Below are 15,267 nucleotides of genomic sequence, written 5' to 3' on the forward strand. Positions count from 1 at the left end.
CACCCCACCCCTCCCTATTACAGGTGGGCAGCATGATATACTGATTGCGGGTCCAGGGGAACTGGGCTCCTTCATTCTCCCTCCCTCTTGTGGCCTATCCCCTGGGCTCTCACTGCTGGGACTGGAAATGCATTCTGGGAGATGTAGTTTAGGGTTTTGCTGCTTCATTCTATACATCTGGGATGTAGCCTTGTCACAACATATACATTTAAATGCCATTTTCCTACTTACTTACAGGTTATTCAATTGTTAATCCTGATGTTATGTTCAAGATACAAAAGGAAGACAAGAAATATTTCACTCCACATTTTGAGTGGGAGGGAAAAGAAAACCCAAATGATCCCATGAAGAGTAAGTAAATGTTTTGGATTTGAAGGGCTCTGAATTTTCAGATGAAAGTCTCCAGACATTTAGAGACTTAAAATCCATTTTCTAATCGAGTATTATCGTATCCTTGGTGAATCCGTCTAGATTTGTTTTCTGTTAACAGACCCTCCGATTATAACGTCTGTGATCTCACTCAGTGTTAAACAAGAGGAAGATCTCCCCTTGATGGATCCTCCTAAATCAGAGACGTCTGAACAGACTCAGCCTCCTGTAACGAGTAAGTATAAAATTCCTCCTGCACATTTTAATAAAGTCAGCCGGGATTATTTAGGAATTGAGATCTGATGGAATAAGAACCTGTTATCCTCTCTGCCAGGGTGTATGGTTGAGGAGCAGCGTTAATACTACTAGTAGTACTACTTATCATTTCTATAACGCTACTAGACGTACACAGCACTGTACACAGGCACGTAAGAGACAAAGCTTAGAATCTATTCAAGACATATATATATTGTTGTAAGTTCCGTTTCTCCTAAATCATGTGATTTCTCCTAAACTAACATGATCATATATGGATCTTCCTATTTCCTTCCATCACACAATATAGTAATATACAAAAATGGCAATTTCCTGTAGTCTACCATCCTTTCCTACTTGTGTTCACATGCACACTTTGTGGCAATTGGCTAATTCCTTATCAATAACGCATGATCACAGCGTGGAAAACCAGCTAACAAATAAGTAGTATGAAATACCTGGTGTCCTTCCTCTCTGAACACATATTTCTATTGGAACATCTTGGAGTCTGTAGAGTCCTCAGTCTCTCATCACCATCAAAGTTATATCCATGTGTATCTACAATATATGGCCGCATAGCCTCAGTTACTCCTAAGTTTCTCCTTGGCATGTGATATGTACTTTCCATTTACTAAGAAAGCACTGTAGCTTACATATAGCTGCAGGAAGAAACTAAAAATATGCTGATAAGAGCAAGGCTAGGAAAACTGAGGGCCAGCAGGGCCGCATTACAGGCCTAGTATAAGAAGGAATATACAAGTGACTTCAGCTTAGAGGTTCCTGAATAGAAATGAGGCACCAGAAAACTTCCAACATTTAATATAAATCCAAGATATACAGTGTCACCCTAAGTCTATATATGGTGTCACCCTAAGTCTATATATGGTGCTTAAAATTGTGTGTACTGTTTGTCCAGAAAAGGAAACAGATGAAACCTCCCCAGAATTTTTACATTGTAAACACCCAGAGGGTTCTTGTGTGTGCTGAGGCCCTCTAGTGGCTCCTGTGCAGGCCCTTGACTTCTGAGCAGCTTGTACAGACGCATGCACTTCCTGCTCTCTGCCCAGCCTCACTGGCCTTGAGGCTCCTGAGCTGGACTCTGGCTGGTCCTCTCTTAGGCACTAGCACGCACCAACCTCTATATCCTGGGCTCCTTCCTTACTCAGGGTGACTGCTCTGCCAGGCCTTCCTCCTGCTGGAAATCCTTCCCTGTTATGTCCAGTGTGCCCCGGTCACTCCTCCAGTTCAGGGGCAGTGACCCACTGCCCTTTTCCGGGGACTCTAATTAGGATTCTCCAGACTTCACAAATATGCAAATAAGGCAGTCATCATATGCAAATTCACTTTATTAGTTCAGTCCTGTGGGGAACAAGTTCTTTCACACTTAGGGTTACCATTTTGTGTCCTCTGAAAAAGAGGACACATGTCACGCCCCCTTCGGGTCCTCGTTCCACCCCTATTCCCCCTCCCCCTCCCGTCACATAGTCCCCTCCCCCCCTCTCACATACCCCCCCCTCACTTACTATCTAGCCCTGGTGGTCTAGTAGCGTCTTCTCTTCGGGGCAGGAAAGAGCCCCCTCTTTCCTGCCCGGAGTGCTGCCTGCCCTTGCCTGCTGCATCCTCCTCGGTCTGGCTGGGGATTCAAAATGGCCACCGAGAGTTGAAGCGGCCTCGCGAGAGTTCAACTCTCGGCGGCCATTTTGAATCCCCAGCCAGACCGAGGAGGATGATAGACAGGGGAGGCAGCGCTCCGGGCAGGAAAGAGGGGGCTCTTTCCTGCCCCGAAGACGTCACTAGACCACCAGGGAACATGGTAAGGAAGGGGAGGGGACGGGAGACCAGACCCACGGCGCCGATCGCCCGCCCACACGCACGTGCCTGCCCGCACCCGCGCCCACGTTTGTCCAGAAATCCGGACAAACGTGGGTGCAGGCAAAATCCGCCGGACGCCCCGGACATGCCCTCAAAAAGAGGACATGTCCGGGGAAATCCGGACGAATGGTAACCCTATTCACACTCATCCTTTAACTTGTGCTGCTCCACTGAGCCCCCTTATTTGGGGAGACCTGGGTCTCAGTATCAAACAGCCACCTTAGTGTACAAGCCCCCAAACACAAAGTCTCGGCCCCCTGTCCTTTTCAAGTCAGTAGCAAGATCAGTACTTGCCTCTCAGCAGGATTTTCTCCCCCTCTCCAAACAAGTCTTTCAAATTCCACAGTTTTCCAACATAATCAGGGTAAGCTTTTGGGGAACCAGGTTTGTAATTCTTCCAGCAACCTCCCCCAACAGTCAGGGTTTCCCCACAGCAAACAGGTCTAACCCACAAGAAAACAGGCTTCTCTCTTTAAGCAGGTTTCAATCAAAATAACTTTCAAAACAATATGGATTTTCAAACCTCCAGGTGCTGCTCTCCCCAGGCTCTCAAGCTCCCATTCCATTCTGGTTTCTTCTCCCTGCTCAGCCTGATTAACCCCCTCTTCCATCCAATCCTCCTCCTGCTTCTCACCCCACCCCTCCCTATTACAGGTGGGCAGCATGATATACTGATTGCGGGTCCAGGGGAACTGGGCTCCTTCATTCTCCCTCCCTCTTGTGGTCAGAGACGGTATATGGCCAGCTTGCCTATCCCCTGGGCTCTCACTGCTGGGACTGAAAATGCATTCTGGGAGATGTAGTTTAGGGTTTTGCTGCTTCATTCTATACATCTGGGATGTAGCCTTGTCACAACATATACATTTAAATGCCGTTTTCCTACTTACTTACAGGTTATTCAATTGTTAATCCTGATGTTATGTTCAAGATACAAAAGGAAGACAAGAAATATTTCACTCCACATTTTGAGTGGGAGGGAAAAGAAAACCCAAATGATCCCATGAAGAGTAAGTAAATGTTTTGGATTTGAAGGGCTCTGAATTTTCAGATGAAAGTCTCCAGACATTTAGAGACTTAAAATCCATTTTCTAATCGAGTATTATCGTATCCTTGGTGAATCCTTCTAGATTTGTTTTCTGTTAACAGACCCTCCGATTATAACGTCTGTGATCTCACTCAGTGTTAAACAAGAGGAAGATCTCCCCTTGATGGATCCTCCTAAATCAGAGACGTCTGAACAGACTCAGCCTCCTGTAACGAGTAAGTATAAAATTCCTCCTGCACATTTTAATAAAGTCAGCCGGGATTATTTAGGAATTGAGATCTGATGGAATAAGAACCTGTTATCCTCTCTGCCAGGGTGTATGGTTGAGGAGCAGCGTTAATACTACTAGTAGTACTACTTATCATTTCTATAACGCTACTGGACGTACACAGCACTGTACACAGGCACGTAAGAGACAAAGCTTAGAATCTATTCAAGACAATTTCCTCAAATTATTACTTTAAAAGGAGTGAAGCCTGTGAAAACTGGGATTACTTTAATCAGTGGGATTTGAATTAGAGACTTAAGTATACGTATTGTTAAATAACTTCTGGTTTTTAAAAGAGAAAGAATGTAATCAGATGTATTATTTCTAACTAATACTGGACAATATCTATGTTTTTCAATGAAATGATTTGACTATACACCGTATTGGCCTTGAAGAAGCCAACCAGATGATCAATGTGGAATAATGAGTTAGACGAGTAATATCTGGGGATAATCAGGTTAATACCACATTTTTTTTTCCTGTTTACTGTTCAATTGATCTCCTTGTCTTATTTCACTCTCCCTATTTAGTGGTCTAAGGAAGAGAATAGAATCACCTGACTGAAATAATTCCTACATATTACTTTCTCTGTATTTCCAGCAAGTTGTTTTATCGCTTGTAAAAATTTAAATGGTTATAAATAAATAAATTAAATAAAAGAATCTATTAAAGACAGACCAATAAGAAATTAAGGACTTAACGTTTATTGTGGGAAGGGGCTAATTGTAGAACAGAGGAGAATGGAAGTTATACGATACCTTCTGCAAGATCAGTTTTCTTCTGTGCTGGCTATCTACCATTTTGGGTAGGCGATCAGGTAAAATGCGGACCGGTGTCCTTCATCCAACCCCTCAGACTTCTTCTATCACTTCTCTCTCTTTCTGTCCCAGTTATTTTTATATTCCTTTCCTTTCTGTCACCGTCTCTGGCAGGTTATTCCAAATCGTGTTTTCTTCCTCTTTGGTTCTGGTTTATTTATTAATAACTGGGGTTAACAGTGAAATAACCAGGGCTTTTTTTGTGCCGATGGGCACCGGTACAGTGTACCAGAACCATTTTTTTACTGCTTCCCTGTTGGCATCACTGTGAGGCTGATCCCGTTTCCCACCACTGCCTGCCTCTGACAGTCTGGGCCGCTGATAGTAATCATAGAGTACTAGGCCCGGCACCAGCGCTAACTTCAGTAGCGAAGAGCTTTCAAGCGTTTCTGCTCCTGGAGTTCCTATTGGTACCACTCTGACGCATACGTCTCCGAGAGTGTGGAACCAACAGGACCTTCCCGAGTGCATGGGTGCGGAGGCTCCTCAAAGTTAGCGCTGGTGCCGGGCGGCCCAGATTGTCTAAGGTAGGCAGCGGGAGAGGCAGGAAGAGAAATACTAGATGGGTGGCGGGGGAAGGGTTGGACTGAAGGAGGTGAGGAAATAAAAAGTGGGTGAGGTTGAAGGGTAGGTGGGAGAGAGTAGAAATGCTGGACATGGTTGGAGGGGAGGGAAGAGGAGAGAGGAGAAGTGCTGCAGATGGATGAAGAGCAGGGGGAGGAGAGAGGAGAAATGCTGGACATGGTTGGAGGGGAGGGAAGAGGAGAGAAGAAAAATGCTGAACATGTATGGAGGGGAGAGAAGAGAGCAGAAATGCTGGACCTGGTTGGAGGGGAGGGAAGAGGAGAGAGAAGTGCTGCACATGGATGAAGAGCAGGGGGAGGAGAGAGGAGAAATGCTGGACATGGTTGGAGGGGAGGGAAAAGGAGAGAGGAGAAGTGCTGCACATGGATGAAGAGCAGGGGGAGGAGAGAGGAGAAATGCTGGACATGGTTGGAGGGGAGGGAAGAGGAGAGAAGAAAAATGCTGAACATGTATGGAGGGGAGAGAAGAGAGCAGAAATGCTGGACCTGGTTGGAGGGGAGGGAAGAGGAGAGAGAAGTGCTGCACATGGATGAAGAGCAGGGGGAGGAGAGAGGAGAAATGCTGGACATGGAGGGGAGGGGGAGAGGAAAAATTCTGAACATGAATGGAGGGGAGGGAAGAGAGGAGAAAAGCTAGACATGGATGGAGAGTAGGAAAGAGAGATGCATGGGGAGGGGAGGGAAGAGAGGAGAATGTTGGACAGATGAGGGAAAGAGGAGAGAGGAGAAATGCTGGACAAGAATGGAGGGGAGAAATGCTACACATGGATGGGGGAGGGGACAGAGAGGAAGGAGATGCACATGGATGGAGGGGAGAGAAGAGAGCAGAAATGCTGGACCTGGTTGGAGGGGAGGGAAGAGGAGAGAAGAAAAATGCTGAACATGTATGGAGGGGAGGAAAGAGCAGAAATGATGGATGTGGATGGAGGGGTGGAAGAGAGGAAGGAGATGCATAGGGATAGAGAGGAAATAAAGGGAAGAAGGAAAAAAAAACCTGGGGGCTAAAGACCTCTCCCGCTCTGTCTTATAGAATTTTAGGGTCCAATATTAAAAAGGGTTTATTAACTGGGTAGGAGAGGGTCCTGCCCAGTTAAACCACACTGAGCTGGTCATTCCCAGATATTCGGTGGCCCTTAACTGGATAGTATCGCTGACTGCCTCAAGCTGAATACCTATCTCAAAATGATTTAGCAGTTTTCAAATTTTCAGTGTGCAGTAAAATCTGATTTATACAGAAACTAGGTGGAAAACTGTGTAAAAAAAAAAAAAAAACCCAAAACTCCTGATGACAGACATTTTCATTATATTTACGCAGTACTAGTGTGTATAACAGAGCTGTTTGTAGCTGTTAAGAAAGGAGTTGCTCACCACAGTATGAAAATATCGGGGTATTTCTAGAATACATTTCTGATGATGATCAGTACAGCAGTACCCTTTTTTTTTTTTTTTGTCCTGTATCAGTGGAGGTCCCTGTGAATAATTTTGGGCAATTACAAGACTCTGTGGTAACTTTTGTTTTAAGCATATTTTGCTGTCTTTTTCCTATAATAGGCTCCCACAATGTTAAGCCTGACATTTTAATCCAGTTTGAGCAAAAAGGATTCAGGACTGAGCCTCAGGGATCTGAGGACAGAGGAAATCTGACCACCATGGGCACATGTGAGGAACTGCCTGAAGCATGTGATGAAGCTACGATTAAAGCTAGTAATGAGGTGATAACAAACTTTTCCTATAAGAAAGATTCCCTCCTGTGGACCAGGGATAGTGAGAATGAGGTGTTATAATCACAGCCTCTGACTTCTAACTCTTGTCGTGTAGATAATGTGTTTGTTCTATTTTTCTTTTTTTTCATTTCTTCTTTCTCTTATTCTCTCCCCATCCTTATCCCATGTCGCTCTCTCTTCCCTTTATCTTCTTTAGTATCTATTATTTTTGTTTTTTTTGTTACATTTGTACCCTGCACTTTCTCACTCATGGCAGGCTCAATGCAGCTTACATGGGGCAATGGAGGGTTAAGTGACTTGGCCAGAGTCACAAGGAGCTGCCTGTGCCTGAAGTGGGAATCCAACTCAGTTCCTCTGGACCAAAGTCCACCACCCTAACCACTAGGCCACTCCTCCACTGTTGCTACTATTGGAGATTCTACATGGAATGTTGTTGCTATTCCACTAGCAACATTCCATGTAGAAGTCGGCCCTTGCAGATCACCAATGTGGCCGCGCAGGCTTCTGCTTCTGTGAGTCTGGCAGGACGTCAGACTCACAGAAACAGAAGCCTGCGCAGCCTTCTACATGGAATGTTGCTAGTGGAATAGCAACAACATTCCATGTAGAATCTCCAATAGTAGCATCATTCCATGTAGAATCTCCAATAGTATCTATTTTATTTTTTGTTACATTTGTACCCTGCACTTTCCCACTCATGGCAGGCTCAATGCGGCTTACATGGGGCAATGGAGGGTTAAGTGACTTGGCCAGAGTCACAAGGAGCTGCCTGTGCCTGAAGTGGGAATCGAACTCCTTTACCAAGTTTTATGATCTTCCCTTTGTCTCTCACTCTTTCTGACCTCTCTCTCTCTTTACAATCAGTTTCCTGCTGAATTTTTATTCTGTTTCACTCAATTTCCTCGTTAACATATAGCCCTACCACCCTCCAGTTTAATCCATGGTGATATAATTTGGACCCTGATTTCAGAGTGTTCCTTCCATTGGTTATCTTCCTTCCACAGATCAGAGGCCCTCTTTTTACCACTGCCCTCGCTGCTCCTCCCCAAAAAATAATCCGGGCTGGAAATGGTGTGCCCGTCGATAGAGCCGGATTGTCGAGCGCCATTGCCCCAGTAGCCTTACCGCGGCATAGTAAAAGGGCCCCTAATTGTAATATACTCTAACTTTCCCTTATTTTTCAGGCTTCTAGGATTTGTATACAGACATTTCAAAGTGTGTTTTTTTTCTCTGTACTGTATTTACAGCTTGCTTAGTCGTTGACAGGGATAGTTAGCAGTCTTTACTCTCCATCTACTCACCCTTTGAAGGCATTTGAGCCCACCTCTTTAACATTGCTTTTGACTCGTAACCACTTGTAACCACTCGCCTCCACCTACCCTCCTCTCTTCCTTCCCGTTCACATTAATTGATTTGATCTGCTTACTTTATTTATTTTTTGTCTATTAGATTGTAAGCTCTTTGAGCAGGGACTGTCTTTCTTCTATGTTTGTGCAGCGCTGCGTACGCCTTGTAGCGCTATAGAAATGCTAAATAGTAGTAGTAGTAGTCTCTTGTAACCAGAGCTAATATTGTGATGTCATAATGCCTCAGTCCACCAATAAGAGCCAACCTCATCAGTGATGTCACAATGGCTAGATTGTCCTATACTTGGCTCACTTTTATTACATAGCTCTTTGAGCAGGGACTGTCTTTCTTCTATGTTTGTGCAGCGCTGCGTACGCCTTGTAGCGCTATAGAAATGCTAAATAGTAGTAGTAGTAGTAATCTGGCCTACTTCTGCCTGTGTTGCAATTTCCCTATCGGGATGCCCTTACTTCCCTGTTCTGATAGTATCCTTTTAAAGATACCTAATCCCAGTCCATCTACTCCTGAGTGACTGTCAACAGTCCTAACTGTTTGAAGGAGTCTGAAGTTAATTTGAAGCGCGCTGTTAGGTTGTTCAGTGCTAGTTGCAGTGCGTCCCACCTTTTTTGAGCATTATCATAATAAATAAGACTAGAAATACCTGAAACCAGGAAGTGACACCAAAAGACTCGCCGCTTAACACAAGAAGACTCTTGAGGTAGGCCATTGGGCTGAAACACGGGCCGTCTTGAGTCGCCGTCATTGTGTAATAAACTTTCAAGACTACACAGCATCGTTGGGGTTTTTTTTGAGTCACCTTCGCTATCTTCTGAGTGCCATTATCTCTGCGAGGTTTTTTGTTCTTTTGTATCTTTTCTTTATCTTTTGGGTTCTGCACGTGGAACAAGGGAGTATTTCTGAGAATGTTGCTCTGGAGCTTCTGGATTTCAGCTTTCTATCTAAGAGCCTAACTTTGGCTTCCAGGACTTCCCTTCCACACTTTCCTATGTTTTTGGTACCCACAGGTATCAAGACAGCTGGCTCCTCCCCATCACTGTTTAAAATCCTATCTTGGTAATGTGTGAGATCTGCCTCCTTCACACCATCCTTACCTTTCCCTCTCTAGCAGAAGCTCCTGAAGACACATCCTCAGTGCGAGAGGATGATACTTCTTTGGAGGCTGGATTCTGGCTATTGAATTATTTCTGCCTCACCAAAGTGATGCTTTCCTTTTTTAGATGATCTCTCTACCAAGATAGTACAGAGGCTGCCAGACTAGAGATGGGACTTGTCTACTATGTCCGTGTTTGTTCTCCTCTGTATTCCTCTCTGTCTGCTTCAGTGCTTCCAATTCTGGTACTCTAGCCTCAGACTCATTCTTTGAGAACCAGGAGCTCTTTGCACTGGGTACACACATGTGATCTCTCATCAGCAGGGAGATAAGCATACATGGGTGCTATCCAGTCTTTTGAATTAAGTGCCACATCTTACTGCTAGATTGCTGTCTGCATCTCAATATTGGTGAATTGTTTAGTTATTCAAACTTGCTAAGAGAGTAAGGTTACCTAAAGTAATATAAAGGGCCTTAAGATTATTTGGTATATTTTATGCTTTTATTTTGCGCTTTTCTCAAAGAACTTCAAATTAATTGTTGTATAGGGTGAATGATTTGCCTATGAACATAGCCTGTGGTGACAAATCTCCCCCCCCCCCCTTTTCTGCCATCTCTGTCCTTCTTAAAGCATATGAATAGCTTGAATATCTTTGACAGGTTTCAACTAAACTGGTCAACGTTGAATATCAGCCAGTTAAGTCGAAACCAGCCAAAAATAAACTGGATATTCAATTCCACCACAGAGGTTTAGTATTGGCGGGGGGGGGGGGGAGGTCTCTTGGGGTTCTGTGTTTTCTGCTGTTATTATTTGACATCTATATGTCCTCTTTATGTGATCTTTTGTGGCAGAGTGCTGTTTGTCAGTTTTTACGCTGATGCTATATTATCGATTTGCACTTTTTTCTAAGTCTCTCGGTTCTCATCAGTCACAGATAGTGAGATTTCAGCACAGTGGGCTCAAGATGGCCCAACAATGAATATGGAAAAGACTGAGATGATGGTGGTACCTACTGATCAGCTCTGCTCTTCTCTGCATTATATATATATATATATAGTAGATGACGGCAGAAAAAGACCTGCACGGTCCATCCAGTCTGCCCAACAAGATAAACTCACATGTGCTACTTTTTGTGTATACCTTACCTTGATTTGTACCGGTCCTTTTCAGGGCACAGACCATGTAAGTCTGCCCAGCACTATCCCCACCTCCCAACCACCAGCCCCGCCTCCTACCACCGGTTCTGGCACAGACCGTATAAGTCTGCCCAGCACTATCCCCGCCTCCCAACCACCAGTCCCGCCTCCCACCACCAGCTCTGGCACAGACCGTGTAAGTCTGCCCAGCACTATCCCCACCTCCCAACCACCAGCCCCTCCTCCCACCACCGGCTCTGGCACAGACCGTATAAGTCTGCCCAGCACCATCCCCACCTCCCAACCACCAGTCCCGCCTCCCACCACCGGCTCTGGCACAGACCGTATAAGTCTGCCCAGCATTATCCCCGCCTCCCAACCACCAGCCCCGCCTCCCCCCAACGGCTCTGGCACAGACTGTATAAGTCTGCCCAGCACCATCCCCACCTCCCAACCACCAGTCCTGCCTCCCACCACCGGCTCTGGCACAGACCATATAAGTCTGCCCAGCATTATCCCCGCCTCCCAACCACCAGCCCCGCCTCCCACCACCGGCTCTGGCACAGACCGTATAAGTCTGAGATTTCAGCACAGTGGGCTCAAAATGGCCCAACAATGAATATGGAAAAGACTGAGATGATGGTGGTACCTACTGATCAGCTCTGCTCTTCTCTTCATTTTTGTCTTTACCCTCCTTTCTCGAACCTTTTCCAATTCAGAATCAAATCTGTAATCTAGGATTAATTCATGACTCTGCTGACATTTCGTTCATAGGTTTTATTGTTTTTGTTTTTGTTTGCTGTTCTAGGCATTGGTCACTTTCAAGGATGTTGCTGCTTATTTCTTGGAAGTGGACTGGGACCTTCTAGGAGACTGGCAGAAGGAGCTGTACAAGAAGGTCATCAAGGAGATTCATGCCATCCTCCTCTCACGAGGTGAATATGTGTTTTCTGTCATCTACCACTCAAGCACATAAAAATCACAGGAACTAGATACCATGGGCACCTGAAATTTAAGATCCTGGCTTCTAATGCCATCCCATATGCAATAGGGGCCTGTGAAAGACACCACTGCTACAGGATCTGCAAAAGATGCTGTTCTTTTTTACATAAAACGTAGACCTTAACCCTTCAGTGTCCAGTGTTCCCGTAATAAGCCATATGGGAACATTGGACACTAAAGGGTTAAACTAGAGGCTTCACACAACACCAGCTGGAATCTCTCTCCCATTCCTATTCAGAATATTTTGGCACCGAAGACCAGAGAGAGGATTTACTTCTCAGATTTCCTCTGAGACTTCTGCATAACGTCATGACATATCAGTTGCACACGAGTCAACTATACTGTACAACATATAACCTCCCCAAATGATAACCAGTAGATTGGCAGCTGCAATGCCTCCACCTAGGAGGGAAATGAAGAGAATTCTCTATACCAGAAAACCTCTATGATATAATAATCTCCCCTACGTTACTACCCGAAACCTCCGCTCACAGGACAAATCCCTCCTCTCAGCACCCTTCTCCTCCACTGCCAACTCCAGGCTCCGCCCTTTCTGCCTCGCCTCACCCTATGCTTGGAATAAACTCCCCGAGTCCATACGCCAAGCTCCCTCCCTGCCCATCTTCAAATCCTTGCTCAAAGCACACCTCTTCAATGTCGCATTCGGCACCTAACCATTATACCTCTATTCAGGAAATCTAGACTGCCCCAACTTGACATTTCGTCCTTTAGATTGTAAGCTCCTTTGAGCAGGGACTGTCCTTCTTTGTTAAACTGTACAACGCTGCGTAACCCTAGTAGCGCTTTAGAAATGTTAAGTAGTAGTAAGTGTCGGACCACTGCTGTCTCTTCTCTCAAAGCTTTGTCAGACAAATACACATACCCCAAGATACCTATACACAGACGTCCATGCACAAATCACGCACTGCTCCATCAAAACATGAAGCAGAGGGAACCTTCCGAGGGATTCTAAAAATGCAATTTCAATGTAATTTTCCTACTTTTTATCAACAGGTTATTCAATTGTTAATCCTGATGCTCTATTCAAGATTAAAATGGAAGATGAGAAATATTTCACTCAACAATTTAAGTGGGAGGGAAAAGAAAATCCAAATGACTTTAACAGTAAGTAAATGTTTTGTATTTAATGGGCTTTGCATTTTTCAATCACAGGAGATGGGGTCAATAACACCAAACATTTGGACGCTTAAAATCAGTTTCCTAATTTAGTATTATCAGATACTTGGTGAATCCTTGTAAATTTGTTTTCTCATCACAGACCTTCCAGTTGTAACATCTATGTTCTCACCGAGTATTAAACAAGAGGAAGATGTCCCCTTCATGAATAATCCTGAATCAGAGATGTCTGAACAGACTCATCCTTCTATAACAAGTAAGTATAAAATTCCTCCTGCACATCTTTACTGAAGTCAGCTGGGACCATTTAGGAATTCAACGCTGCTGGGATAAAAGGTTGTCGTCGCCTCTTCTCCTGCCTCTGTCTATTTCCCTACTTTGGACAGATTAAACTGTCTGTGGAGATGGAGGAGGCACTGATAGAGGTGAGTATCTCAGGGTTGGGATCAGATCTGCAAAACCCTTTACCCTAGAGTGTTTTGGGGTTGAGAAATCTGTACTGTTGAAAGGGCTGCTGGAGGTGGAGAGGCTTCTGCACTATGGATTGGCTCAAACCCTCGACGTCTCATTGCCACACTGAACTCTCTCCTCAAAGTGCCTTCACCTCCAACTCCCCCCAGACTCTGGCTGAGTACTTTCATGATAAGGTTCACAAGATTAAACTTGAATTCTCAACCAGGTCACCTCCACCTCTCCTTCCCTTAGTCCATTCTCTCAACCCTTCAACCCCTGCCTCCCTTTCTTCCTTTACTGAAATCACTGAAGAGGAAACTACACATCTTCTTTCCTCCTCGAAACTAACTACCTGTTCCTCTGATCATATTCCCACCCATCTACTTAACACTATCTCTCCTACTGTCATCCCTTTTATCTGTCATATCCTCAGTCTTTCACTTTCCACTGTGACTGTTCCTGATGCCTTCAAACATGCCGTAATCACTCCACTCCTTAAAAAACCTTCATTGGACCCTACCTGTCCTTCCAACTATCGCCCCATCTCCCTCCTCCCTTTCCTATCCAAGATACTTGAATGTGATGTTCACCGCCGTTGCTTTGACTTTCTTTCATCTCAAGCTATTCTTGATCCACTTCAATCTGGCTTTCGCCCCCTTCATTCAACTGAAACAGTGCTTGCTAAAGTCTCCAATGATCTGTTCCTGGCCAGATCCAAAGGTCTCTGTTCTGTCCTCATCTTTCTCGATCTATCTGCTGCTTTTGACACTGTTGATCACAGCCTACTCCTTGATACGCTGTCCTCACTTGGATTTCAGAGCTCTGTTCTTTCCTAGTTTTCTTCTTATCTCTCCCAGTGTACCTTTAGTGTATACTCTAGTGGATCCTCCTCTACTTCTATCCCACTGTCAGTTGGTGTACCTCAGGGATCTGTCCTGGGACCTCTTCTTTTCTCCATCTATACTTCTTCCCTTGGTACTCTGATCTCATCCCATGGTTTTCAGTATCATCTTTACGCTGATGACACCCAGATCTACCTCGCCACACCAGAAATCTCAGCCGAAATCCAGGCCAAAGTATCAGCCTGCCTGTCTGACATGGCTGCCTGGATGTCTCAGTGCCATCTGAAACTAAACATGACCAAGACTGAGCTTCTTATCTTTCCCCTTAAACCAACTTTTCCTCTTCCCCCATTCTCTAATTCTGTGGATAACACTCTCATCCTTCCTGTCTCATCAGCTCGTAACCTTGGGGTCATCTTCAACTCCTCCCTCTCCTTCTCTGCACATATTCAGCAGACTGCTAAAACCTGTTGTTTCTTTCTCTATAATATCACCAAAATTCACCCTTTCCTTTCTGAGCACACTACCAGAACCCTCATCCACACTCTTATCACCTCTCGCTTAGACTATTGCAACTTGCTTCTCACAGGTCTCCCACTTAGCCATCTCTCTCCTCTTCAATCTATTCAAAATTCTGCTGCACAACTAATATTCCGCCAGTGTCGTTATGCTCATATTAGCCCTCTCCTCAAGTCACTTCACTGGCTTCCTATCCATTTCCGCATACAGTTCAAACTCCTCTTATTGACCTATAAGTGCATTCACTCTGCAGCTCCTCAGTACCTCTCCACTCTCATCTCTCCCTACATTCCTCCCCGGGAACTCTGTTCACTGGGTAAATCTCTCTTATCTGCACCCTTCTCCTCCACTGATAACTCCAGAATCCGTTCTTTTTATCTTGCTGCACCTTATGCCTGGAATAGACTTCCTGAGCCGGTACGGCAAGCTCCATCTCTGGCCGTCTTCAAATCTAAGCTAAAAGCCCACCTTTTTGATGCTGCTTTTAACTCCTAACCCTTATTCACTTGTTCAGAACCCTTATTTTATCATCCTCATATTCCCTTATGTCTTGTTTGTCCTGTTTGTCTGTCCTAATTAGATTGTAAGCTCTATCGAGGAGGGACTGTTTCTTCATGTTCAAGTGTACAGCGCTGCGTATGTCTAATAGCGCTATAGAAATGATAAGTAGTAGTAGTAGTAGATTGACATGGTTCAGTTTGACATTTTGTATTGCTGATAGATTAATGCAAATCACAGTACATAATGCAGCTTATCGCGGGAGGTGGTGGAGATGAAAACAGTA

At 44.8% G+C, this 15,267-nt stretch overlaps 1 protein-coding gene across 1 annotated transcript in view; it reads left to right on the plus strand.

Moving 5' to 3' along the window:
* The window catches only part of LOC115468218, a 127,251-nt gene that overhangs the window by 11,649 nt on the left and 100,335 nt on the right, over positions 1-15,267 (plus strand). The window contains 8 exon segments of the mRNA XM_030199752.1: positions 238-351; positions 491-604; positions 3,390-3,503; positions 3,643-3,756; positions 6,763-6,923; positions 11,339-11,465; positions 12,547-12,657; positions 12,812-12,925. Of these exon segments, the coding sequence (XP_030055612.1) occupies positions 238-351; positions 491-604; positions 3,390-3,503; positions 3,643-3,756; positions 6,763-6,923; positions 11,339-11,465; positions 12,547-12,657; positions 12,812-12,925 (969 nt within the window).

The sequence above is a fragment of the Microcaecilia unicolor genome, chromosome 4 (genome assembly GCF_901765095.1).
Source record: "Microcaecilia unicolor chromosome 4, aMicUni1.1, whole genome shotgun sequence".
NCBI classification, from domain to species: Eukaryota; Metazoa; Chordata; class Amphibia; order Gymnophiona; family Siphonopidae; genus Microcaecilia; species Microcaecilia unicolor.